The 27,942-nt window shown below is 44.4% G+C and overlaps 1 protein-coding gene and 1 non-coding gene across 4 annotated transcripts; both read left to right on the top strand.

Annotated features, from left to right (window-relative positions):
* On the top strand, positions 1–27,833 carry ZCCHC8 (zinc finger CCHC-type containing 8). 3 transcript variants are annotated; one of them, XM_059139603.1, is made up of 14 exons: positions 1–338; positions 2,086–2,126; positions 7,420–7,494; positions 9,098–9,203; positions 10,432–10,509; positions 13,533–13,636; positions 13,753–13,818; positions 14,403–14,463; positions 14,924–15,066; positions 15,345–15,487; positions 18,371–18,492; positions 19,935–20,021; positions 20,285–20,402; positions 26,036–27,833. In XM_059139603.1, the coding sequence occupies exons 1-14, from the start codon at positions 138–140 to the stop codon at positions 26,812–26,814; spliced, it is 2,124 nt and encodes a 707-aa protein (XP_058995586.1). In that variant the 5' UTR covers positions 1–137; the 3' UTR covers positions 26,815–27,833. The 3 variants fall into 3 exon arrangements, with proteins under 3 accessions (XP_058995586.1, XP_058995587.1, XP_058995588.1); XM_059139604.1 differs by lacking the exons at positions 1–338; positions 9,098–9,203 and having other exon boundaries at positions 2,084–2,126; XM_059139605.1 differs by lacking the exons at positions 1–338; positions 2,086–2,126; positions 7,420–7,494; ... (1 more) ...; positions 13,533–13,636; positions 13,753–13,818 and having other exon boundaries at positions 10,456–10,509.
* Positions 7,959–8,092, top strand: LOC131811996 (small nucleolar RNA SNORA9). The gene has a single exon (XR_009346229.1). It is a non-coding gene; the product is annotated as a small nucleolar RNA SNORA9 (small nucleolar RNA).
* Positions 27,834–27,942: the final 109 nt, after the last annotated feature.

Raw genomic sequence — 27,942 nt, 5'->3', positions numbered from 1 at the left:
GGCGGCGTACGTCTGGAGAAAACCGTACGGGGTGGCTTAGCGCGGCCCAAGCCCTAGCGAGCGGTGCCGCCCTACAACCTTCGCCCCCGGCCGGGCGGTCAGCTCCGCCTCTTCTCGAATCTCACCCACAGCCCAAGATGGCGGCGGAGGTGGATTTTGGCGACCTAGAGCTGTTCGAGGCGTTTGACCACCCAGAGGAGTCGATTCCGAAGCCCGTTCACACCCGCTTCAAGGACGACGACGGCGACGAGGAGGACGAGAATGGGGTCGGCGACGCGGAGCTGCGGGAGCGGCTTCGGCAGTGCGAGGAAACCATCGAGCAGCTCCGCGCCGAGAATATCCTTCCCGTTTGCCTGGGCCCGGTCGCCGGCGTGCGGCAGGCGGCGTGTCTGGGAGGGCGCGGGCGGAAATTCCAGGAGGGCCAGAATTCCGAATAACCCCTCTCCCGCCCCGCAGGCGGGCGGAGAATCGAGGGTTCGGCTGGCGTAAGCTGCTCCGGGGCCCTGGCGCGACCCTCTCCCCTCTGGGGATCCGTGCCCGGTCGGGACGCGTACCCCGGACTAGACGCGCTCCCCGCGCCCCCCAAGCTGGGACTGATTTTTAGGATTTTTTAAGACGGCCAGATCGTAGGCTGGTCACTACTTCCTCTCCTCCTTTCTGAAGTCCTTATCCAGTTTCTTTTCTTTTCTTTTTTTTTTTTTTTGTAGCCAGGCTTAAGTTTGATGCCGTCTTGCTGTCGTTGTCTATAGGCAGAGAGCCGGATCCTCAGACCTTAGGGTAGATCTGTGATTTATAGGGGGGGTAGAAGCTAATGGCCTTAGGGCGCGGGAGTTGGGAGTTGAAGCACGTGAAGCATGCGGAGAGAAATGGTTAATTGCCTGACTGAGGTTGGGGATTCATTTTAAAGTTCTTCGACTTTGAAATACCTTCCGTGGTGAAGGTGCGTTGCAAAAGCCTTGGGGAAAAAACGCGCCAAATGAGTTTGCGTTTGGCTTAGTTACAGGATTACAGCCTTCCTAGGAAGGGTTGTTAGTATGGATGTTTACATTCTTAGAGGTGTTTGCTGGTGGTTGTTTTTAACTCTGGGCAGATAATTTCGGTTCAGATAGTTTCCCGTTTAAAGTGAAACACTGAAAGCGGTTGGTAAATCATCTTTAAAGGCTTTTGAAGTTTGATTATGTTATGCATGATGTTTTCCTTTGCACTTTAATATGTAAAATTTCAAACGGCAGGAAAGTTGAAAGGATTGTACGTGAACATCCGTAGTTCTATCCTAGTTTCTCCGTCTTTAAGTTTGTTTCACTGTATTTATCACTTATCATGATGCTCTTTTTCTTTTTGTTGTATTATTACTATTATTATTTTGAGAGAGAGAGAGAGCGCATGAATGAACGGAGGCAGGGCAGGAGAGGGGGAGAGAACCTCAAGCAGGCTCCACCATCATCATTGGGGAGTCCTTTGGGGCTCAATCTCACTCAGGACCCTGAGATCCGTGACCTGAGCCGAAATCAAAAGTCAGATGCTTAACCTGCTGAGCCACCCAGGCGCCCCCATGCCACTCGCTCTTAAATGAGTTGCTGTTTAGGTTTTGATGGGGTATGTTGAATAACACTTTGGGTTCAGTCTGTTACTTTCTCTTTTTTTTTTTTTTTTTAAGATTTTATTTATTTATTTGACAGTCAGATGACAAGTAGGCAGAGAGAGAGGAGGAAGCAGGCTCCCTGCTGAGCAGAGAGCCTGAGGTGGGGCTCCATCTTAGGACCCTGAGATCATGACCTGAGCCGAAGGCAGAGGCTTTAACCCACTGAGCCACCCAGGCGCCCCTCTTACTCTCTTTTGAACTACATGATCCTGTCTTAGAGTATCTATGTTGGAAGAGATGAGAAAACTGTTTTAATGTTTAGGTTTAAATGCCTAGCCATGCAACAAAACAGGAACTCAGTTAAGTGTGTCATCCTCAAAATACTTGTGGGTCTTCTAATGTTTGTAACATTCTGACACTGAAAGTAAGAGTGAGTAGTTGAATTTTATGATAGGTACAATTCTATTTAATGAAGGCTTATATTTCTTAACAAGTAATAACATCAAGAACTTAAAAGAAAATTGAACATTCTGACTCGACCAAGGTATGAGATATTACACTGTTTTTGTTCTTTATTTAATATTTAGCTATAATTTCTTCGTAAAAAAAAAATAGGACTTCTGTATCGTTTTTGTTTAGCATTCTCTGAAGAAATCAGTAATGATCCTTTATTTTTAATTTCTGGAGGTAAAATTTGAATTCTCATAAGTACATTAAATTTTTAATTATTTTGGGGGGATGTTAACTAGATTTATTGCGGTGATCATTAAACAACTTAACAAATTTTTTTTTTTAAGATTTTATTCATTTGGGACGCCTGGGTGGCTCAGTTGGTTGGGCAGCTGCCTTCGGCTCAGGTCATGATCCCAGAGTCCTGGGATCAAGTCCCACATCGGCTCCTTGCTCGGCAGGGAGCCTGCTTCTCTCTGTCTCTCTGACAAATAAATAAATAATATCTTTAAAAAAAAAAGATTTTACTCACTTATTAGAGAGAGCATGAGAAGAGAGAGGTCAGGGGGAGAAGCAGACTCCCTGGTGAGCAGAAAGCCTGATGTGGGACTTAATCAGGAACTCGGGATCATGACCTGAGCTGAAGGCAGTTGTTGCTCAACCAACTGAGCCACCGAGGCGCCCACAACATATACAAATATTGAATCATTATGTTGTATACTTGGATAACTTTTAAACTAACTAAACTAGATAAAAATATTTGTGAAATATATCCAGAAAAATTTGTTTTTTTAAAAGATTTTATTTATTTGACAGAAAGAGAGAGAGCACAAGCAGGGGGAGAGGCAGAGGGAGAGGGAGAAGCAGGCTTCCTCCAGAGCAGGGAGCCTGATGTGGGACTCGATCCCAGGACTCTAGAATCATGACCTGAGCCAAAGGCAGTGGCTTAACCGACTGAGCCACCCAGGTGCCCCTATCCAGAAAATTTTGACTTAATGTTCAGAACAGGCTAGTTGCCATCCTAGCTGTTCTTATTCCACAAACATTTCTGGGAAGTTAGAATTAAGATTACAGTATTACTCTTGGTGAAGGTTTATTTACAGAGTTCAGATGTGTTCCTAGGGATGCCTGGGTGGCTCAGTCAGTTAAGCCACTGCCTTGAGTTCAGGTCATGATCCCAGTGTGCTGGGATCAAGTTCTGCATCAGGCTTCTTGCTCGGCGGGGAGCCTGCTTCTCTCTCCGCCTCCGCCTGCTACTCTGCCTATCTGTGCACTCTCTCTCTCAACGGAAATAAATAAATAAAATCCTTAAAAAAAAAAAAAACAAAACTGTCCCTAAATAGAAATGATGCAAAATTTCATTTTAGAAAAAGAGAAATTAGTGTGCTTTTGAAGAAAGTGCAGTGGGTAGATTTGCATTCAGACATCTGACTTTAAGAGATAGAAGAGCAAATGCTGGTTTCTTTCTTTCTTTTTTTTTTTTAAGATTTTATTTATTTATTTATTTATTTGACAGACAGAGATGACAAGTAGGCAGAGAGGCAGGCAGAGAGAGAGGAGGAAGCAGGCTCCCTGCCGAGCGGAGAGCCCGATGTGGGGCTTGATCTCAGGACCCCAAGATCATGACCTAAGCTGAAGGCAGAGGCTTTAACCCACTGAGCCACCCAGGCGCCCCGCAAATGCTGGTTTCTTAATACAAATTTACTTCACAGGTTACTAAATCTAAAATATTTATTGAAGTACGAACTTATTATGTGGAATGGTATCACCAAGCTTTTGGAATTTGGAGGGCTGTGAGCCAATGTCACATGGCCTTTTTTTGTCTCTGGTACCAGCTGAAGTAACTAGCTACATTGGTGACTAAAGGTTTAAAATTTCAGAATTTAGATGTATTTTGGAAACCTCCGATGCCCTACATTCCTTCTAACTCCATGTGAGCACACTTTGTGGATCTAAGCTTATTTCTAGTTAGATAATAAATGTATTGAATATAACTGGGATTCCTGAAAAAATCATAATTTTTTTGGTATTTAAAGATAACTTAGATGAGCACACTTTTTAATAGAGTTGATAATTTAAACGCTCAGTTATGAAGGGGTTATAATCACTGGAGTTTAAATGATCGTGTCATGGGTTTTACCAGTACATGAGACAGCCATTAGTATCCTCAAAAAGGAATAAATTAAAATTTTCTTTTTAGAATTAGTGCTCTTCATGTTGTCAGACACTGATAAAGCGCTCTACAGAAAATTTAGAAACAAAACGAAATAAAATTATATAGATAAAATCTGTACGCCCAGCCTCTTGGTTTAATCCTTATTTTTGGAACTGCCGTGATCAGAAGTTTCTTTCCTTTTTTGTCCAATAAACATTTTTAACTTTGTATTATGGAAAATTTCAAATGTATGGAAAAAGAAAAGAATAATATAATACACGTTTTCATTCTATATGTACATTTTACCCTAAATAGTTCAGCATGTAACTTTTTTTTTTTTTAAAGAATTTATTTTATTCATTTGACAGAGAGAGATCACAAGTAGGCAGAGAGAGAGAGAAGGAAGCAGGCTCCCCGCTGAGCAGAGAGCCCGATGTGGGACTCGATCCCAGGACCCTGAGATCATGACCCGAGCCAAAGGCAGCAGCTTAACCCACTGAGCCACCCAGGCACCCCAGCATGTAACTTTTTAAAAGCAAGACTTTGGGACACCTGGGTGGCTCAGTCAGTTAAACCGCTGCCTTCAGCCCAGGTCGTGATGCCAGGGTCCTGGGATCAAGTTCCGATTCGGGTTCCTTGCTTGGCAGAGAGCCTGCTTCTCTCTTTGCCTCTGCCTGACACTCTGCCTGCTTGTGCTCGCGCGCTCTCTCTCTCTCTCTCTGACAAATAAAATCTTTAAAAGCAAAACTTCGTCATGCATAATCACAACACCACTATCCCAATAAATGGCACAATTTTTTTTTTTTTTTAAGATTTTTAAAATTTATTTGACAGATCACAAGTAGGCAGAGAGGCAGGCAGAGAGAGATGGGGACACGGACTCTCTGCTGAGCAGAGAGCCCGATGCAGGGCTCGATCCCAGGACTTTGAGATCATGACCTGAGCCGAAGGCAGAGAACCCACTGAGCCACCCAGGCGCCCCGGCATGATTTTTCTTTCTCTTTTTTTTTTTTTTTTTTTAAAGATTTTATTTATTTATTTGACAGACAGAGATCACAAGTAGGCAGAGAGGCAGGCAGAGAGAGAAGGGAAGCAGGCTCCCTGCTGAGCAGAGAGCCCCATGCGGGGCTCGATCTCAGGACCCCGAGATCATGACCTGAGCTGAAGGCAGAGGCCTTAACCCTCTGAGCCACCCAGGCGCTCCAAGGCATGATTTTTCTTAATAACACTCCCAGCTCAGCCCATTTTCAAATTTCTCCAACTGAATGTCTTTCTCTTTGTTGCTCAAATTGGTCTGTAGTTAAGGACCATACAATTGTATGTGGTTTTTAGAAACATATATATATATTTTTTTAAGGTTTATTTATTTTAGAGAGTTTGTGAGAGAGCCTGTGTGCCTAGGCGTCACCCGGGCCGCTGGGAGAGGCAAAGAAAGTCCTCACCAAATTCCACCCTGAGTGTCTCTGCGCCGAGCCCTTCCAGCCCTACCTTGGGCTCGATTCCCAGAACCCTGAGATCATGACCTGAGCCAAAACCAAGAGTTGGTCGCTTAATCAGCTGTGCTACCCAGGCGCCCTCCAGAATATCATGGTTGTTGTTTTTTTTTTTTTAAGATTTCATTTATTTGAGAGAGAGAATGCATGCCTGTGAGTGAGTGAGCAGTGGAAGGGGCACGGGAAGAGGGAGGGAGAGAATCTCAGGGGGACTCTACTCCGCCTGGAGAGTGGTGGGGGCCCATCCCACGACTCCCAAGTAATGACCTGAGCCCATATCCATCCTCAACTGTTTAACCGACTGAGCCACCCGGGCGCCCCCAAATATCGTGTATTTTTAAGAAGAGAAGTTTGTGCAATTCAAACAAACTTCTGAATCTCTCCATGTTTTACTTTTGTTTCTTGACACGAGCAATCCCAAATACAGACTGACTTATTTCACTTGCTGCGAAGGTAAAGGAATAGGAGGCAGGTGGGGAGAGGAGGAACCGTAAGACTCAGCTGGGCCAGCTTACCACCGGGGTCTTGCTCTGGTTTGGAGGCCGCATTCTACTTTTGTTTGTTTGTTTCCTTTTTGGCAGTATTTGAAAATCAAATCCAGGAACAATATACTTTTTTTTTTTTTTTTAAGATTTTATTTACTAATTTGACGGGGAAAGTTTACAAACAATGGGAGCAGCAGGCAGAGGGTGAAGTAGGGCTCCCCCCTGAGCAGGGAGCCCAGTGTGCAGCTCAGTCCCAGGGATCATGACCTGAGCTGAAGGCAGACGCCTAACCGACTGAGCCACTCAGGCGCCCCGACAGTATACTTCTTATATCTCTGCTTTAGTATCCGGGATTTGAAATACTGATGTACTCTGCCCTCTAAGAGGCTATCCATTTAAAGTGTTTCATTTTCCTATATATTTCAAAGCTAAATTTACTCTGATTCTTTTAGAAATATATTCTTGGGGAGCCTGGGTGGCTCAGTCGGATAAACAGCTGCCTGGCTCAGGTCATGATCCCAGGGTTCTGGGATTAAGCTCCGCATTGGGCTCCCTGCTCGATGGGAGCCTGCTTCTTCCTTTCTCTTCTTGCTGCTCTGCCTACTTGTGTTTTCTCTCTCTCTGCAACTAAATAAAAATAAGACCTTAATAAAATACATATATATATATATATTCATTCTTGTAACCTGCTGGTTTATCCAAATGCTCCCTTCCCCCAGTCTGTAAAGAGACGGGCCATTAGGGGCGCCTTGGTGGCTCAGTGGGGTAAGCCTCTGCCTTCACTCAGGTTATGATCTCAGGTCATTGAGCCCCACATCGGGCTCTCTGCTCAGCAGAGGGCCTGCTTCCCCCTACTCTCTCTCTGCCTGCCTCTCTGCCTACTTGTGATCTCTCTCTCTGTCAAATAAATAAATAAAATCTTTAAAAAAAAAAAAAGAGTCATTAGATAGGAATTTTTTTGGTTGGAAACTGAAAGATTAACTACATTTTAAAATTTTTTGTGAAATATTTTTTAAAATATGTAAGGGATACCTCTATGTAAAATCATTAAAGTAGGTAAAATTTCATGAAAAAAAAAATTATTTATTTATTTATTTATTTTCCGAAAGACAAGTTCTTGGTTGTTCTTAATCTTATTTGTAAAGTATTCTGTGATCTTTGGTACTTAATAATTATAAAAGTTGTGTGTTTATATATACATTTATGGGTTTTACTTTAAAATCTTCTAAGAATATGTTTTAACTTCTGTTTTAGTGGAATATTGGTGAACAATACTAAGTTAGATGGACCTTTATTACAGATTCTATTTATGAACAATGTTATTTCAAAGTAAGTAATTTTCTGTTTTCTACGTAAAATGAATTAATATGTTTATGAAACAATGTCTTCTATATGCTGTTTTCATTTGTACTTAATTCCATCTTTATTTTACTTAATGCCTAGGGAATCATGATTAAGAGCAAGGATATTAGCATCTATAAATATGAATTTGAATCTGGGCCCTACTTTCTCTATATGTGAATTTGGGCCCCTGCTGTCTATATGTGAATCTGGTCAGGTCACAGTCCTGTCTGCTGTCAATTTCCTCACTGGAAAACAGGATACTAATAATAACTAGTTCTTGGGTAGCTAAATGAGCACTTGTGATAGCCTCTAATAAGCACAACAACTGCCCCCCACAGCAGTAAGAAATGTTAGTCTGTTCTACCCCGGAATCAGGTAGCTGAGTTTACCCTGTTGGCTGTCTTCAAGGCTTACCCACATGACTTTGTGTGTGTGAGTGTGACAGACCTTTGCGGGCCTTCCAGCGTGTTTGGGTCTAGGGTGACTCAGTGCATTCCTGCAGTGCTTGCTAGAATGTCCTGAAATGGCTTGAGGCTTTACCCTGTCCTTCCTTGGAGCACGGTCGGAGACATTTCAGACAGCTGGCTTCCATCTCTGGCTGGCTGAATCTGTTGTTATCTCATAGGTTCTAGGCAAGGTAAAGAAGGTAATGGGGAACCCTGTAGAGAGTGTTAGCTGTCTGGGGGGCCCATTACCTACTTTCTCTGTCTGGGCCCAGGTGGAACCCGAGACTCGGAGGGATAGGGACGCCCGATGGTGAATGTGGCAGTAGCAGGGTGCTGGGCACTAGCACTGTTGTCCCCATCGGATTTGAATCAGCATCTGCTCATGGCAAGCTAATTTCTGCACCGTTTATTTGCAGTTTTGCCTGCAGCAATCTTAGAATGTCAGCGCTAAGCAGACCTGAAAGATCAAATCTGGTGAAGATCAAGCTGGCTGCCCCACTCAGCCTAGCTTGGTCTCCGTCTGCACCTCCTGAGCCGACTGCTAGGAATAAGCAATGAGCGAGGCTCTTGACAGCTAGAAAACTGGGGAGAGTAGACCTCCGCAGTTGTCCCGTTTGTTTTGTGTTTCTGTTGCATTTTGGTTTAATTTTGTTCCAGTTTAACATTCATATAGGTGTGTCCTTACACGTACATAGGGAGTCTCTGGGAGGAAGGTAGGGAAGGATTCTTTGGTTGTCTCTGCGAGGCCGAGGTAGGTGGCTCGGACATAGCCAGGAAGGAAGCTTTTCCTTACGTAACCCCTTCCTTCTTTTGGATTTTGAACCATGTCTTACGTGGATTATGTATTCAGAACTTAAAAATGTAAAATTTATAAATAAAATCCATCTATTCACAGCACAAATGTTTGCCCCTGCTCCATGCCAAACACTGAGTTAGATTTTCATAATCATTCCGTTAACTCGGCAACAGTGTATATTTTTTCCTAAGAAATGGCTTCCTCTGTATTCTAGTTACTTAGTGTTTTGATAGACCTCTGAAAAGCAAGATAACAGAATTCCCTCCTGACACCTTCTAATAACGTGTAAGATTTCAGTCTGTTCGGTGTTTACTCTGGGTTCTGACTGTTGTGTCCTCTCATGCAGGCAATATCATCAAGAAATAGAGGAATTTGTATCAAATTTAGTAAAAAGATTTGAGGAACAGCAGAAAAATGATGTGGAAAAGACTTCCTTTAATCTTTTGCCCCAGGTATTTAAAACTTAAGAGACTTTAAGATTAATAGATTGTTTTTCACCGCCAGTTTTTAGGCTCCAGGGAGACTTTTGTATCAAAATGAAACCACTGTGTCCTACACCTGAACCTAATACAACTTTTCTGGGTTGGCTACAACTTAAAATAACAGGATTGTTAATATGCTCTCCTCCCATCCTTCAGCTGGGCATCCTTCACTGATCTGACCAGCCTCAGGGTGTTGTTCTGCATTGTGACTCCTCTCAGGGGAGTTGTATTCAGACCTTGCTTCACTTAAAATTAGTCTTTTTCCCCCATTTCCTCACTTGGACATGTGGTTTGGGGCAGAAGATTAATTTATGCCAGAAAAAAAAAAAAATCTGTATTTCTGGAGTTCATGAAAGGTGAATTATTTTTCTCTAAAACCAACAGGTTCACATGCCATCCTTTTTCCCCCCTTCTACTTGTTGGGAGAAAAATCAATAGCATGCCCAACGAAATCTGAGAAATTTTGCTGTGTGACTATTAGAGTATGAATTTGTATTTTTAAAAATCAGAATTATGATTTCGGGGCTTTTCCTTTTTTAATTCCTGTTTAAGGTAAGTAGAGTCCTTCAAGTAAAGGTTGTTAGCTGTTTATCATCAGGTTGTGGGATGGTGTTCTGATTAGTTAAATTTTCATCATCTTTAATTTTCATGTGTTATATATAATTTTTAAAAATTCAAGAAACAAAATACATTTAACAATAAAAACTATACTGAATATTACCTAATTTTTGATTCCGGGAACACTTCAGAATTTTATAGCAGCCTAAGGTCTATGAGGGCTATACTGTCCATATTAACCAATAGTGTAGAATCACATATTTTTAAAGTTTTCTGGTTACGTGACTTCAAGATAAAGTCTGCCTTGTCAGTTTAAGTATTGAGAATTTAAATATTTATTCATTCAATTTAATGCATGAATTAGTGAAAAGCATAGTGAAAGCATAACGTGAACTAATGCTTCAGAAGGTGCTGTCTTTGTATTTTTTATAAAATTTTTAAATTTTCCAACTTGTGAAATTTATTTCGTAAGCATTTCTAGCTTCCAAATTTACTGATTATGACAGTAATGAATTAAGAACTGTATGTACCTTAGTGATATGTATTAGAAAATAAAGGGGTGTATTTAAATTTCTAATATTAAAAATTTGAAGTGTTAAAAATTAGTTATTTTGGTAACGTGTGTTTTTCTTTGTGTTAGCCATCTAGTGTTATGCTAGAAGAGGACCATAAAGTAGAAGAATCCTGTGCCATTAAAAACAACAAGGAAGCTTTTAGTGTAAGTATGGACATTTTAGTTTTGAATTCTGTAGATAACATGTTTCCTATCCTGTGTCATTTGGGTATCATTAAGGTGGTATAGCCATGTGGCCTCAAATGATCCCCATCTTTTCATGAAATTTTTTATCAATTAGAGTGTAGACTTCAGCCTCTAAATAGTATAGTTTGCTTTTTAATAACTGTCGCATACACCATAGACATACTTTGGAGGACTTTTGTCTTGACAACCTTCTTTTTATTGATGTTCATGAACGTGGATGATGATCTAGAATGCCTGGATGACGATCTAGAACGCGTGGATGACGACCTAGAACGCGTGCATGTTGTACTTACAGATGGCTGAGGCTGAGAGGGGACAGATAAGTAACTAACGTAACAGATGGCAGATAGGAGATTAAAAATGTTGACAAGCTCAGATGGTGGATGAAAAATAGAAGCACAACAGGGATGAGCCTACATTTAGGCCTTTCTGTACCTACGAGGAATCTCACTGTGTCAGTGCAGTGGGGTGGTGTGATTTTTCAACTTAGAATTTTTTAAAGATGATGATGTAATCTTGGATTCTGTTGAAGGCAGACTAGTTTTCATGTTTAGGGAGTATCGTGCCCCACTGACAGACCACAGTCTTGGGTCTTGGGGCTGCTGAGGTGATGAGTCCCCAGTGTTGCTGAAGAGCTTGATGGGGTATCACATCTCTGCAAATGTCAAAAAGGCTGTTACTTCCAAAAAGTGTCGTTTTCAATCACTCGTAGTGCCAAGTGGCAGAACCAGGACCAGTGACTGGATAGACTACAGACAGGCGCATTGCAAGTCAACTTTTAGTGCACATTTACATCAGATGTGAAGATGAAGTGGTAGTTCTCGTTCAAAAAAAAAGAAGGAAGCAAATTCCATGTCACTGTAAAAAGTCAAAATCTGAGATCCTTGTTGGTGCTTTAAACAAAGAATTTGAACTACATGACTTTTCATGTTCCATCTGACTCTAGGGTTCTGGGATTTAGAGTGGTACCTGCCTGGAAAGTGGGAATTTTATGTATTATTCAGTTAGTCCTTTAGTAAAGAGTAGTAAATATTTACCGAATGCTCCCTTATTGCCAGGGACCCCTTTGAATTCAGGGACACAGCAATGAGGAAAAGCGCAAAGTCTCTGCTCTCGTTGAATTCCGTTCTGGTGGGGGAAAGCGGAGCTCTGCAGAAAATAAGTCAGCATAAGCCAGGGTTTGAATCTAGTCCTTCTGACCCTGGAACATAAGATCTAGATCTTTATATTGCCTTATAAGCCATCGGGGTATGGGCTATGCCACTTGAGGCTTTTCTGTAGAAATGTGACATGATAGGACTTGAATTTTCAAAAGAACTGGCTTCTCTGTGGAAGATAATCTCTCGCTGGTTTACATGTAGAAGCTGGAAGCCAGTGAGAAAGCCACTGTATTGATCTCAGGTGAGGGAAGATGGCAGGTTAGTCTGGAGAGCTGGTGGTGGAGGTGAGAAGTGGTTCAACTGTGGACATACCTTGGAAATAGAACTGATCAGATGTGCTGATGAATTGGGTGTGTAGAACACGAAAGTGAGAGAGCCGTCAGAATGACTCAGGTTTTTGGCCTTAGCAGCTGGAAGAGGGTCCTCGCCTTTACTGTGATGGGAGAAACTGGTGGGAAGAGAGGGTTTGGGGGGGAATCGGAATTCAGTTCAGTTTTAAGTAGGTGAGTTTGAGATGCCTCTTACGTGTCTGGGAGAGCCGTCAGTTGGCACTTGAATATACAAGATTGGAGTTTAGGCAGCACTGGGTATTTGGGTGTTGTCAGCATTTACTCATCCTTCATACCATGGTCTGGATAAGTCACCTCGAGAGCACGGGTAGAGAGGACTGGGACCAAGACTCATGGAAGATGGAGAGATGAGAAGGACTGGTCAGCGGGCTAGAGCACGGTGTCCTAGAAGCCAAAAGAAGTGTGTCTCTGAGGAAGGAGAAATCACCTGTCTGTTGTTGCTCAGAGACTGAGATGAAGACGGAGCCGTCCAGTGAGTTTGGCCGTGTGCGGGGTCATCGGGGCGCGGAGTGCCATGCCAGGAACAGAAGTCTTCCCAGAGACGTTCAAGAGAGAAGGGCAGGGCCACCTATGGGGGGAAAAAGTGGGGGACTGAAATGATTTAACACCTAAATACAACACATGAACCTTAAATCCTGGCTTAGGGGAAAAAAAGGCATTTGGGGGACAGTTGGGAAAACTGTAGAAATTGGATATAGATGATATTAAGGATTTATTAATTTTTTAGCTGTGACAGTGGTATTGTGGTGTGTAGGAAAATGCACTTATCCTCAGAAGACCTGTCCTAAAGTTCACGGGTGAGGGGTCATGAAAATATTGTGTAGCTGGTTATGTGTGGAAGCTGGAAACCAGTTAGGAGTTACTATGTTAATGTCAGGTGGGGAAAATAGTAGCTCAGACTAAGCTGATGGTGGCCGCATTTTCTCCCCACGGCTCAGTGAAAAGTATGTGTGTGCGTGTGCGCACGTGCGTGGAAGATCCCAGCAGTTGAATCTGGGTAGAGAGGATGTAGCTGGGTGTTCACTGTACCCTTTTTTTCAGTTTTTGTCTATGAAATTTCCCCCCGGAATCAGAGGGTAAAAGAAAAGGGGGAATGGGAGGTAGGAGGAAAATAGTAAACACAGCAGACTTCTCTGAATTGTCTTGCCACCAAGGGAAGCAAAGAGATGGGGAATTGGAGGGGAACGTGAGAGTCAGGAGTTTTTATTGTTAATGTCTGAGCAGAATGCAGCTAACAGGAATGATCTCCTGAGAGGGGCGCTCTGATCCGGGAGACACAGGGGTGTTGGAAGAAGCAGCTCTTGCTTACACCTCAAAATCTGGCTCCTTTCTAACTAGGGAGTGGATTATGACTTCTCTAAGAATTTCCTCCAAAATTAAATGGTTAAAACAATTAATCATAGTCTTACATAATTTAATGTCTTTTTTTTTTCTGCTTAAATAGCAATATTTTTTGACTTGTTTTCTGCAGGTTGTAGGAAGTGTCCTGTATTTTACTAATTTTTGCCTTGATAAATTGGGGCAACCGCTACTAAATGAAAACCCTCAGCTTACCGAAGGATGGGAAATACCCAAGTATCCTACATAGTGAATGAAGATCTTTTATGCATCTTGCCATTAAGTTCACCTTTAAAAAAATTTACCAAATTTTGCAGACTATGATAACTATTCCTTAATAAAATTCACTAAAGGTACCAGCAAGTCTTCAGCCACATTGTTTCTCTAGAAGGGCAAGAAATACAAGTAAAGGCAAAAAGGTTTGTGTGGGGAGTTGTTTTGTTTTCTTCTTCTTTTTAAGACTTTTTTAACCAAAACCATAAACTCTTTGAGCTCGAAAAATTAATATTCTTCATTGCTGGCTTGCTATAAGTAAATTACAGATTAAGCTAGAATTTTCATATATAGACATTGAATATGTTTAAATCAGTCATCTGTTTATTGGAATTCATTGGTTCGTGCCTAATATGCTTGGGTGGGTGGAAAGGTGGTGTTGTTGCTGTCGGTTTGATTGCTGTCTTAGTATGACCTGCCCCTTCCCAAGTTAACCTAAAGGAAATATAATCTGTTTGCCTCGGTTCTTCTCTTATTAACCACTCACAAAACCCAGAGGTGACAGATCAGTCGGGAACATAAGGGTCCTTGGTTTAAAGAGTTGGTTAAAAGTACTGTTTAAGTCGCTGAGTACAGAAGGTGAAAAGTGTACTCATGAGTGCAAATATTAGTAATCTGTGATCTATGTGCCTTGTCTCTCTGATACACTTTGCTGTCGTTAAAGAATTGTATTGATTTGCTTTTATGTCCTCATTGACATGATGCACGTCTTTGTTTTTTGACCAAATAGGCCAAAGCCTCACTGTTTCAATTGTGGTTCTGAAGAACATCAAATGAAAGAGTGCCCAATGGTAATTTTTTCTCATATAAAAAAAAAAATCTTTGACCTAGAACTTTCTGATGTTTTCCACACATTTATGCCATTGTGTGAGATAGATAAACTTGTTGTATTCGCTTTCTTTTGGTCCTTGAATTTGAAACCTTTTCAAATTTGTACTTAAACTTTAAGACCTTAGATTTTAAAAAGAATTATTACAGTGCTGTGTGTCTGAGATGAATGAAACAGGAGAGTTACTTTTTAGAGTTAATTCTAGAAACTTGATTTTATATCGAGGTAATCAGAAATTAAAATGACTGCTTCTTCTCTTTGCCTGTTTTTCTAGAATATCTACTCTCTTTTCTCGTTCGTTATGTATTAAAACTGGGATAATCTGTTTGCGTGACCTAAAACAGAATGCTTGTATTTATTTAATTCCTGAAATAATTTCTAAACTGCTTCTTAACACTTTTTTCAAATGCACTGTGATCTAGCCGCGGAATGCCGCTCGAATAAGTGAAAAGAGAAAAGAATATATGGATGCCTGTGGTGAGGCAAACAGCCAGAATTTTCAGCAGCGGTACCATGCGGAAGAGGTGGAAGAAAGATTTGGAAGATTCAAGCCGGGAGTCATTAGGTACCTCTGTGATTTTTTTCCCATAGAGTGTCGTTTCTGTGTCACCCGTGTTTGGAGTGTTCTCTGTGTCTGAAGGGTAATCGCAGGTATAGAGGCGTGCCCCAGCACCGAGAGAATATGCATCCGTTCCTTCAGGAACATTCATTGGCATCTCCCCGTGCGTTTGTTAAGCACCGTTTCACCATGTGTAACATAAGACACACAATGGTTTTAAAACATGGGGGATAGTTTGTGTTTTCATCCAAACACGAATACTTTCTTTCTCCTCTTTTGTTTAGTGAGGAACTTCAGGATGCACTCGGGGTGACGGACAAGAGCCTTCCGCCTTTTATATATCGGATGCGCCAGCTCGGTTACCCCCCCGGGTGGCTCAAAGAGGCCGAGCTGGAGAACTCCGGGCTTGCACTCTATGATGGAAAAGGTATAGTATGTTAAGTTAGCTAAGTCAAGTTCAGGTCACTTCCCTCCCCTCCCCCTAGAGAATTACAGTAATACCTGATAGGAATGGCTGGCTTATTCAGTGTGTGTGGAGCTAACTGAAAACTATCATGATGGTCTTTCCTTCGTTTTACAAACAAGGAACTAAAACTTCATTGAGAATTATCAGATGGTTTATCTGGACCTGCTCAGTGACTGCCGAGGCCAGAGCATCAGCTCTCCAGCTAATCCTCATAAGCTCTTGCCTTCCTTAGAAATGGTAACAGAAGGGCATCTGGGTGGCTCGTGGCTTAAGCATCTGTCTTAGGCTCAGGTTGTGATCTTGGGGTCCTGGGATCGAGCCCCTCAGCGGGGGGGTCTGCTCCTCCCTCTCACTCTCCCTCTCTGCTCGGTCTCTCAAATAAATAAAATCGTCAAAAAAAAGAAGAGAGAAATGTTAACAAATCTATTCATAAGTGCCAGTAGACCTGGACATACAGATTATATAAACCCTCCTGTGATCTAGAACCCTCTCTTAGGTGTCTACACTTGCACAAGGAAAGTATGTATATATTTTTTTTTTTTTTTTTAAAGATTTTATTTATTTATTTGACAGAGAGAAATCACAAGTAGATGGAGAGGCAGGCAGATAGAGAGAGAGGGAAGCAGACTCTCTGCTGAGCAGAGAGCCCGATGCGGGACTCGATCCCAGGACTCTGAGATCATGACCTGAGCTGAAGGCAGCAGCTTAACCCACTGAGCCACCCAGGCGCCCAGGAAAGTATGTATATTTTTGTAGCATTGACTGTGACTATGAAAAATTAAAAACATTAAGGCCCTAAAGAAAAATGGCTAAATCATTCTGGTGGATCTGGGCTGTGGAATCCATGTCGTCTTTAAGGAGTAGAATGAATCTGTGTGAGCTGACATGGCAAAATCTCTGTGCAGTACTCCGTTTCTGCCTAGTTTACCAGTGACGCCATTCATCGTACATGAAAGGTAGGGAAGTAGGAAGGAAGGAAAGGAAGAAAAAAGAATCCCACATGGATGAAACCATACTCATTGATTTTCTGAGGACATTTATATACAATATTTTTAAAAGATGTTAACTGAGAACCATTTAGATTTTAGGATTCAGACTCAAGAGATGCCTTTCCTGACCATCTTTATCTATTTGTCTATCTAAGATTTATGTTTTTATTTGAGAGCGAGAGAGAGAGGTGCACATGAGCTGGGAACAGGCAGAACGAGAGACTGTCCAAGCAAACTCCCACTGATCAGGCAGGGCTCGATCTGGGAGCCAGGAGATTAGGACCTGAGCCAAATCCAGGAGTCGGATGCTTAGCCATCTGAGCCACCCAGGCGCTCCTGACCACCTTATTTAAGTACATCTCTCCCTCTTCGGCTTAAAAAAAAACTTAAAATGTCTTAACTGATGTAGGAAGCTCAACAGTGGTTCCCCCTGAGAAGGAAAGAGGATTAGACTGGAGACTTGATTCTCTCTGATGCTCTAAATCTTTTAAAAATGAAATGTTTCTTTGTATTATTTAGGTGATTTTTAAAAAATATTTTTTTAAAGATTTTTTAATTTATTCTTGCGAGAGAAAACATGAGCGGGGGTCGGGGGGCAGAGGGAGAAGCAGACTCCCCTCTGAGCAGGGAGCCCAGTTGTGGGATTTGACCTGAGCCAAAGGTAGATGCTTCACTGACCCAGCCACCCAAGCTCCTGGTAATTAAAAATATTTTTAAAAATCCACCAAGCCATCCCTTCTCAATTAGTGCTGAAGAGCTATTTAGGACAGTTCCCAAGTCATTTTGGCGTTCAGGTGTCCCTCCTGCCACTTTCTGTAGGTGTTCTCATTTCTGTTGTCCTTCCTTTTCCTCTTTTTTTTTTTTTTTTTTTTTTTTTTTTTTTTTTTTTAGTTTGTTAGATTAGAGAGTCTTTGGACAAAAGGTTGTGGATGATTGAATCTCTTAATCTATAGATTGCCTTCCTCGCTTTTAACAAAACTGTGTTTTGTCCTTTTGAGCTTTTCGAGATTTTCCTGCCGCATCCCCACGGTGTGTTGCATTAGCATGGTTCTCTGTCCTTCCTTTTGTTGTGACGGAACCAGTCACGATGACCATTGCCTGTCTACACCTGTTAATGATAGGCTGCAAAATGGTTATAGTCTCATTCTTCATTACTTCTTAGCTGATTAGCTGGAATACTTGTCTAAAAAGAAACTTCTTCAAACTGATTACCTTATATATGTAGACATCTTTGGACTGGCAAAAACAAACACATGATTTATTCAGTAGTTTTCACAATAATAAAGTGGTTCCCAAATACCCTTCTGTCATCTGTAAAGCGGTTTTAATAGTATGTACCTCTTAAGGTTGTTATGATGGTGAGCGGAGCTAATACTTGTAAACCATTTAAAACAGTGTGTGAAATAGAGGATCAGGCAAGTCATCAGATCAGTGCAGACTAGGCTTTTAAGCAACCCACAGATGAACCCAGGTTTCCAAGATTTTTTTTTAGAGTTTATTTTTTTTTAATAAACAGAGAGAGAGAGGAGGAAGCAGGCTCCTGCTTAGCAGAGAGCCTGACGTGGGGCTCGATCCCAGGACCCTGAGATCATGACCTGAGCCCAAGGCAGAGGCTTAACCTTCTGAGCCACCCAGGCACCCCAGTTTCCAAGATTTTAAACACTTACTTTTATTAAACTATCCTGTCTACATTGTTTAAAAGTCCTAATCTGATGTTCCAGAAAAACTGTAATCAAAACTATTCTCCGAATGATTCTGTTGCCTTGAATGTAAGCCCTTGCCCAGCCCACTTTTGGTCTGGAAAGGGACTGGTGTTGGTATCCAGCAGTATGAACGCTCTGCTGGTCTACTGCAGATGGTGCTGAAGGGGAAGCGGAAGCTGGGGAAGCCCCACAGAATAAAAGCGTCACCTACGATCTCTCGAAACTGGTAAACTATCCAGGTTTTAATATATCTACTCCCAGAGGAATTCCAGATGTAAGTATATATATATATGTGTATATATATATATTTTTAATTCTTCTGGGGTGGGACTTCATTGTAACAGTTGTTCAAAACATTAGTTTAAGTAGCAGTTTACTAGTGTGTTTAATTTTGTTACTTCCCTTATGTTGACTAGAACCCTTTTTTATTTTTTTAAGATTTGATTTATTCATTTGAGAGAGAGACAAAGGGAGGGCATGAGGAGTGGGGAGGGCAGAGGGAGAGGGAGAAGCAGGCTCCCTTCAGTCATGACCTGAGCCACAGGCAGACGTGTAACTGACTGAGCCACCCAGGCCCCCACATTGATGAGACGCTCAAGTGAAATCTTGGGTTCATTTAAAAACCAAAAACCAAAAAACATTTTTTTTTCGGATTGTATGCCTTATGAATAAGAGCTTAATAAGAATCGTTAGATTCTGTAAATCTAAAAGTAAAAGATTATGTTTTTAAAACATGGGATGGTTCTGAGGCAGTATTGTAAGTTCTGTGTAATTACTTGGGAAGTAAAGCCTTTGTTCTATGCCATAATTCCTTTCTCCCTGTTCTTTCCTTTCTTCTCTTCAAAGTAAAATTTCTCACTTTATAGAGAATGGTTTTCTATACTGAATCTCTCCCAACTTTCATTTATGCTTCAAGACTTGACAGTGGCCTGTTGTGGTAGTGGTGGTGGTGGTGACATTTCAGTAAAAAATACCTTCTTAGGTGTTCTTAGAAGCTGGGCAGCAGAGCCGAAGCCAAAGGTCTGCACTTAGAGTCTAGTGAATAGATGGGAAGACAAGTGTGTAATTAATTCAGGGCTAAACTGCGTGGCTCGAGCTATCCGAGCTTCTGGAAACGGTCCCAGGACAAGCCTGCATCAGAGTCCGCCAGGGGTGCCCGGCAGACATGCACATTGATGAGTCCCACCCTTAGATTTAACAGACTTGACCTGGAATCTGTAGGTTTGACAGGAAGTCTGAAGTGATTTTCCTTGAGAACCATTGTAGCATGTGCTCTTAAGATGAGAGGTGATTGTTGAACCGTAAAGGTGAGGGCTGGGTTTGGAAAGCCAAAGAACAGAAGAGGGAAGCTCAGCATGAGCGTGTGTGTAGGAGCAAAGGTGCTGTGGTCAGTGCCGGGGCCTGGGGGGAGGGAGGCCTGACGAGGCTGCGCCTTCACGCCACCACTGCTTAGAACTTCTGCTTGCAGTAGGTGGAGCCCTTTAGGGCCAAGTGATTTTGTCAAGTAGGCTTTTGGTATTCAGTTCAGATCATTTTGCAGGTGGAGTTGGTTGGCTTTTTTTCCCCCTTAAATGCACCATCACTTTCATTAATTCCCCCAAAAAGCAAAAGTCACGTATGAAGCAGAAATGTAATTTGAGACCTCCACTTTACCAAAATCTCAAAAGTATGATGTTTTCAAAATCCAGGCCTGCTTTTTCCTTCTGTCTTCATTAGGAGTGGAGAATGTTTGGGTCCATACCAATGCAGGCGTGTCAGCAGAAAGACGTGTTTGCCAATTACCTGACTTCTAACTTCCAAGCGGTAAATAGCTTTTTAGGGTGTGGTTGATAAGAATGTATCGCCTGTATTTCTAGGATTTTGTAACTCTAGCATCTCAGTGCTCTTTTGTTTTGTGTATAAAGCACTCGCTTTTCTGCTTGAGTCACAAAGAAAAGGGTCGCTGCATTGACCCTGTACCTGCACTTGGCTGCAGATTGGCTGTCTGCAGGGTATTGGAGGGAAGGCATGGAATCTAGTTCTTCATCTACTCCATTAACTCGTGCTTGGCGTGACTCCTCTCTTAGCCAGGTGTGAGGTCTGGCAGCAAGAGGCCCTCCTCCCAGTCCAGCCCTAGCAGCCCTAAGAAGCAGAAGAAGGAAGGCGGCTCAGCAGCCTCACCTGCAGACATGGAGCTCGACTCAGGTAGGTGTCGTCCTCTGGTCTTGGTTTCACTGAGAAGGTAGGGCCAGTGTGCGTGCTCCTGAGTCCCATTAGGAAGGAGGGCAGGGGCCTTAGGAGCACCGAAAAGAATGCTTTGATTTTGTCCTTGTAGATGAGAGCAGCGCCTCTAGTGCTGGTTCCAGGTCTTAGTGTGAGGGCCAAGGGGGCCAGCTTACAGAGTTTCCGACTCAGGCAGTCCGGCCCAGCCAGTCCTGGTGGTCTTGCATCTGGACTGCCCCTCCAGTAGGCACAGTGCGCTGGGACAGAGGGTGGACAGTGGTCTGCTTTAGCAGCTCCATGCCAAGAGCAGGAAGGACAGAGCCAGACTGCCCCCGTTGTTCTTCCCATAATACCCCGACCCGGTGATTCCCCCTTCCCTTCCGTGAAGAGAGGCCCTAAGAAACCTGTCCTCCCGGAAACCCACAGGGGAACAGTGGTCTTGCCCTCCGAGAGCTCTCTGGCTTTTTATTCTCTTAATCCTCTGGGCTTAACCAGGGCAGCTGTGGCCAACCAGCCCTGTGACCAGCCTCAGCAGGCCAGTAGTGGATCAGGGCAGGCGCGTACCCACCTTGCTGAGTCCCTCACCCCCCGATGCCGGTCACAGGTCCTTTGGGCTTCCCCTTGGGACTGCTGCTGTGTAGCCTAGGTGTTGCCCCCAGAAAGCTCTGGAATGAATCAGAACTTTATGTTAATTTGATAAATCACAGAGCTACTCTGAATGCAAGACTGCAAACTCACTCTTTGCACTACCTCCCATCCCAAATTACGTCCAGCTGGTTTTGGTCCTTGTTGCACATCAGACATTCTAGAGTGAGATTAAATGGCAACATGAAGATGAAGTGCATATAGATACCGTGATGAGAAGATGCTGGTGGTACAGAAGGCCCCAGTGAGATTGTGGATCCCCCTCTTAACTGTAAATTCCCAGGGAGAATTTAAAGGTCACAGATTAAATCCCCATAAAGTCTCAACTCAAAGTTCCCCACTCCCCTTTCCCCAAATTTTTGCTCTGCTTAGTCTCAGCCTCCAAAGTTCTCGCTATCAGAACAACGGTCACAGCCCCAGTGTTTAGTAACTGCCACCTGATTTCAGTACCCAGACACTTCTCACCAGGTCAGCGAGTTCACAACAGAATCATGACGGCCTTTGCCACATTTATGAACTTTTATGAAAACAAGCAATTCTCCGTAACTCGAAAGCAGTTGTCCGAGACAGGATTAGGTTCCTAGAGGCCATGGCCAGGATTTCTGAGCGAGGGCAGTTCGTGGTTTTTGTCTCTTAAGGACTTCTCTCGGTGCCGGTGCCAGTTGTCAGACTCCACTGCCCATGCACTTAAATTCCAAATTACATTGGAAGGAATCTCCCATAGGAGGTGAATTTTGAATATCTGTGGGGAGAAGCCACCTGTGCTTGGTGTTTTGAACCTTTTCTTTTTATTAGAGGAGGAGGGGCAGGGAGGGAGGAGAGAGAATCCCAGTGCAGGGCTGGATCCCAGGACCCTGAGATCATGACCTGAGTTGAAACCAAGAGTCATGGACTTAACTGAGTCACCCTGGTGCCTCAGTTTTGAACCTTTTGAGACATAGTTTCTGCATCTCAGAGTTTGAGAAGTGGTGAAGCACCCTGTCACCAGGTCCGCACTTGTGCAGGTGTCTTCAACCCTGTGCCGGGAGCATCGTTTATTTCCTATTAGGGAATTGTTGAGGCCTGAGAAACCTGCCTCCCAAGGGAAGTTTCTCCCTCCTCTCCCCAGCTTCATTCCTTTCGCCTCCCTCCCTCTCTCCCATGTATCATTAACCAGTCCAGAGCCAGCCTGAGCCCCTGTGATGAGGTAAGATGCTTCATCTCAGGTCCCTAAGTCTTGAGAATCCAAGTTCAGTGCCTGCACCTTCCCTCCGTGGCTCTCAGTCTGGAGTGGAATTGGGAGCAGAAGACCACGCACTTGCATAATAACCCTGGGATGAACAGTTTGGTTAGAACCTTACTGGGTGTCTGCAAGGCAAGTAGGACTGTTCAGAACAAAACCCCTGGGGCCTGAAAGGCCCGATATGGGCATTGCCACACTGTGCTGTCGCATCTGGCGTGGGCACATTTCCCGAGGAGTGGCTGTGCCCCACGGTGAGCCGCAGGGTGTCCTGCCACCCTCACCTTCGCCAGCAGGGCCTTAGCTCACCCTGTGACCTTGAACTGAATCCTTTCATCAGTGGTGCCTAGTGTGGGGCCTCTGCTGATGTGTGCTGACGCTTCTGCCTGCTGGCACACGTTTCCTAGGGGTAGTTAGTTCAAGGTCTCGGGCTGCTTGTGGAAGGCCCACTGGTCCCAGCCATGGGCAGTGGCAGCTGGTTTTTGTTTATAAGCCTCTGCCTCTTTAGAGGAACCACACTTGTAAATGAAGCCGCTGTAAGATGCTCTCACCTCCTGAGGACAAAGGACTGCATGGCAAGAGCTTCCTTGCCCAAACCATGGGCTTCCACGATGAGCCAGTATGAATGTCTACAAAATACCAGGAACACTGACCACACACTAAAGCTCAGGGCCAAAAGCCACATGTCTTTTTTTTTTTTTTTAAGATTTTATTTATTTATTTGACGGACAGAGATCACAAGTGGGCAGAGAGGCAGGCAGAGAGAGAGGAGGAAGCAGGCTCCCTGCCGAGCAGAGAGCCCGACACGGGGCTCGATCCCAGGACCCTGAGATCATGACCTGAGCGGAAGGCAGAGGCTTTAACCTACTAAGCCATCCAAGCGCCCCTAAAGCCACATGTCTTGACCACCATGTGTCTCCAGGCATGTCTCCATCCCCAGTCAGTCCATCCTTCTGTGAATAATTGTGTTTCCTCTCAACCCACCAGATGTCAGGGGCTTTGCGAGTTGCTGATAGCAACCTGCTTTCCCACCTAGGTTCTGAACAACTTAAGTGATTAGTCAACCAGTAGTAATATATCAGATTATTAGGGCCAGATTTTAGAGCTGCTTACACAAGAGCCACAACGGCTTGCTCGCTTAGATTGGCTTAGAACACCCAGGCATGTGGTCTTAAAGCAAGGGGGGCCTTCCCACCCCCAGGACTGGTGCAGCCCCAGCCCAGCTTCCTGCCCTGCAGGAGTAGAACTCTGGGCTCAGCTCACTCCCAAGAAGAAACTTTGAATTGGAGTGATTATTTTCCTGTGGAAAACTTTCATTAGCAAATGTAGTCAGTGAAGTGGATCCCGTCTCACAGACCCATGGGTTGTGAACTAGAGCTGCTTTAGGTCTTCACCCGCTGTGTGTTGTGGTTCTCCCATCAAGAATACATAGCACCTCCTGGGATCGAGCCCCGCATCGCATCGGGCTCTCGGCTCAGCGGGGAGTCTGCTTCCCCCTCTCTCTCTGCCTGCCTGTGATCTTTCTCTCTGTCAAATAAATAAATACAATCGTTAAGGGAAAAAAAAGAATACATAGCACCATATTCTGTGCAGATGAACCTCAAATGAAGCTTGAGTTACACTTAGGAATTGTATGTTCTTAAAGGCCTAACAGCCAGGGGTGGCTAACTCCCTGACGGCTGTTCTGTCCTCCCTGCCGCCTGCTCCTCCCCCTCCTCCGTGGAATTTATTGTAGTGAAAAGCACCCGTGGCGTCCTTGGGGTTCCCAGACTGCGCGATGCCGTTCATCTGCACTTGGGTCCCCCCTTCATCTTGGCGCCGTTTCTAGCCGGGTGTCCGGATCCCAGCACCACCTCGGTAATGGCGTCTGTGTTCAGGCTTCTCCCTCCTGACGGCTCTCCCTGCCCTTGTCACTGGTGTTGCATCCTTCCTGTCAGCGCTTAGCCTTTCTTTACTCTTCTGAGTTGATTTTTTTTTTTTAAGATTTTTTTATTTATTTACTCGACAGAGATCCCAAGCCCGCAGAGAGGCAGGCAGAGAGAGGGGGAAGCAGACTCCCCACTGAGCAGAGAGCCCGATGCGGGGCTCGATCTCAGGACCCTGCCCATATGAGAAAGTTGACTGGTTTTGTGTAGCTGTCAGGATTGTGTTACTTGGTTGGATTTCCCAAATTTTTAAAACCCCTGGGCTGTTCTGGACCCTGTGTTAGACCCCAAGGATAGGAGGATTCATGAGACCCAGCTGCTGTCCTTAGTTTCCAGTCTGTGTCGCCTCTGGAGTGCAGAGGTAGCCAAGTCATTTTAATATAAATGGTGGTGGCCAGTGGTGAGACGACCAGAGCCACAGAGCTGATTACAGGCCATACCCGTGTCAGAAGCCGCACCGCTGTGCTGCATGAGGTCATAGACCACGATCAAGACCGACTTTGAACAGCATCTTTTTTTGTTGTTGTTTTTTTAAGATTTTATTTATTTACCCGACAGACAGAGATTACAAGTAGGCAGAGAGGCAGGCAGAGAGAGAGGGAGGAAGCAGGCTCCCTGCTGAGCAGAGAGCCTAAGGTGGGGCTCGATCCCAGGACCCTGAGATCATGACCTGCCAAAGGCAGAGGCTTTAACCCACTGAGCCACCCAGGCGCCCCTGAACTGCATCTTGAGGGATAAATTACTATGGAGATGAATAGGGTTAGGGCATTTGAGTCCCTGGGAAATGTCAATGCGGAAGCATGAGACGTCCCAGCACAGTGGTCCAACGGAAGAGTGACACCTGGGGCTTAAACCCGCCAGTGAGAAATGACTTGGTGGAAGTAGCCAGATTCTTGGCCCTAGAGGGCCTTGCAAGGCGCAGAGATCATCAGCCTTTGTCCTATAAGTGATGGGAGCCCTGAAGGGTTTCTAATGAGGTGGGAAGGTTAACGGGACCAGATTTGTGGTTTACAAAGGTAAATAGTTCGGAGAATGGATATAAGGAAGCTGAGTCCAGAGGCACAGATGATTCCAGTATTCCTGATACAGTGCCAGGGCTGGGGCAGTCTGCAGGAGAGGGCGGGCCCCGGAGAGCCAGGGATCAGGGCTGGGGGACAGAGGGAGAGGAAGGACTCGTGATGAGCAGGTTCAGTTCGGGAGACTTCAGCCAGACCCCACAGGTGGGACGTTAGTGGGAACAGCTTGTCGGAGCGGAGTTCAGGTTTGAGGAAACGATCCTTTGTGTGGGACAGGCCAGATCTGTTGTGTCTGGGACATACAGGTGGTGAGGAGCAGTGACCCGTGAGTCACACGAACCCACTGTCAGGCGGACCGTCTAGACCAGAAGTGCAGAACCGGGCAATAGGCCAGGGCGTATCCCACTCTGTCTCCTCGGCTTGGTCTCCTCCCGCAGCCGCCTGCCCAGCTGGCATCTCCTGCCACTGTCCCCTCCACTCTTCCAGGGACCCCGGTCTGCTGTGCCGCGGGCTACCTGGAAAGGACTCTGCCTCCGTGCGGTCGCTGCTCACTCCACAGCGATGAGCACAGCACAGAGATGGATTTTCGGGGGGGGGTTCCTTAAAGTTCCCTGAGCCGGAGGAAGCTGTGGCTCTCCCTGCAGGCCTTCTTGGCTGGGGAGGGTTGGGGTTCCCGAGCCTCCAGAATGTTCTCCTCCCCAGCCAGCTTATTTGGCTTTTGAATCTCTGGATACACCCAAGTTCCAATGAGAAATGGTGGTGAAACCAAAGGCTACGACCACTTCAGGTGTCCTCGCTGTTCTCTTTCAGACGCGGAGGTCCCGCACGGCTCTCCAAGCAGCGAAGCTTTTCAGTTTCAGCCCCCGCTGCCCCCAGGCACCCCTCCGCCGCTGCCGCAGGGCACTCCTCCGCCCGTCTTCACCCCTCCGCTCCCCAAGGGCACCCCACCACTCACTCCCGGCGACTCCCCCCAGACCAGAACGGCGTCCGCGGCCATGGACGAGGACTCGCTGACTCTGGAGGAGCTGGAGGAACAGCAGAGGCGGATATGGGCGGCCCTGGAGCAGGCCGAGAGCGTGAACAGTGATTCCGATATTCCCGGGGACACCCCTCTAACCGGGAACTCGGTCGCCTCGTCGCCTTGTCCCAACGAGCTGGACGTCCCCGCTCCAGACGGGAGAACCTCCGAAAAGCCGGTGCCTAATGAGCCCGAAGTACCAGATACTTGTACAGAGAAGCCCAAAGCCGAACATGCTCCGAGCTCAGATTCTGAGCCTCCGTTGCTTTGTCAGAAGGAGGAGGAGGCGTCTGCCCCGTCGGACTGTAAGGATGTTCCTCTGGGTAACGGCGGGGTCCTGTCGAACTGCGACCTTAGTAACGGAGGTGGCCAGAAGTCCCTTCACGGGGACACCAGCCCTTTGGCCACTAAGACTCACAGTCCTGTACCCGACATGAGCAAGTTTGCAACCGGAATAACGCCGTTTGAATTTGAGAACATGGCAGAATCTACTGGAATGTACCTCAGGATAAGAAATTTGCTAAAGAACTCACCCCGAAACCAGCAGAAAAACAAAAAGGCCTCTGACTAACTGCCTGACTTCGCGCGAAGAGCTATTTAATTATCTATAACTTTGTGTTCTGTTAATTAGTACCAAGTGGAGATAAGTTGTTTTCTGATTTGTCCCTCCCATGTTTAAAAGTCTGTCCAAAGCTTAATGGTGGCCTGGAGTCAGGCCTGTTTTAAAGAACAGGAAGGCTGGGCTTGCTGGTTTACTATATTTTATTCTTACTGATAAGACCTTGGGTTGGGGGATAAAAGTATGAGCTGGTTTAGAGATAGTTTGCTAAGGTTTCTACTACTTTTGGATTGTGTCTGTCAAAAGTGATGGTTTTTATCTGTCTTTTGTACATTGTTTTCCCTTTCTACATTTTGCTAATTACCCTGTATATAAGTTTAATATATCATTTTTTTAAGAGAAAGAAATTCTAACCATTTTAAATTCATGTTGCAACTCTGACAACCAAATGAGAAAAATCAGGGATGAGCAGCTTTACCCCATTTGGGGTATTTTTGTAAGTGATTTACACACATCAATTTTAATAACACTTTTACTTTTTGTACCTTCATTCCTCATAAGTTTGCTATACAGGTATGTTCATCTTTGTGTATAAAGGTTTAATAAATTAGCTTTCATATACATAATCTAAGACTTTGAATACAAAAAGTGATTCACAGTTCAATTAGTGTATACAACCTTGTAAGTTTGGACATAAATTATGTAATTGCAAAAATTAGTGGTAGCAAAGAATATCTAGGAAAATGCAAGTTTGAGTATTTTTAGTGTTCTCTCAGCCTTAACTATAGAGACAGCAGAATCTTTTAAAGTAATTTTGAAAAAAAAAAAAAAAGGGGCAGCTAGCCTTTGTACAAAAATAACTTTCTAGATTTGAACCCTAAGATAATTAGTACTTAGAAATAAAAGGTAGATGTAAATTGCTTTTAATTGTCAGATATATAAGATAGTGCTGGACTATGTTTTTTGTCTTTAAGTGGAATGCTATTACATTGTTACAGTTCGCATCCCTGAAAATAAACCACTTGAACTTAGTCTCAGGTAGTGTGATCCTGCTCTCAGGCCAGCAGAGGGAGCAAACTATAACCATTCCAGACCATTCCAGATTTCGTTTTCATTTTGAGAACTCAAATAACCACCTCT

The sequence above is a fragment of the Mustela lutreola genome, chromosome 11, assembly GCF_030435805.1.
Source record: "Mustela lutreola isolate mMusLut2 chromosome 11, mMusLut2.pri, whole genome shotgun sequence".
NCBI classification, from domain to species: Eukaryota; Metazoa; Chordata; class Mammalia; order Carnivora; family Mustelidae; genus Mustela; species Mustela lutreola.
The sequence above is the reverse complement of the archived record's forward strand: the minus strand, read 5'-3'. Positions and strand labels throughout refer to the sequence as shown.

Coding starts and splice junctions, on each gene's coding strand:
- ZCCHC8 (XM_059139603.1), top strand. CDS start 138: ATGGCGGCGGAGGTGGATTTTGGCGACCTAGAGCTGTTCGAGGCGTTT. Junction 9,204..10,431: donor CCTTTAATCTTTTGCCCCAG/GTATTTAAAACT, acceptor TCTTTGTGTTAG/CCATCTAGTGTTATGCTAGA. Junction 18,493..19,934: donor CTCCCAGAGGAATTCCAGAT/GTAAGTATATAT, acceptor TGTCTTCATTAG/GAGTGGAGAATGTTTGGGTC.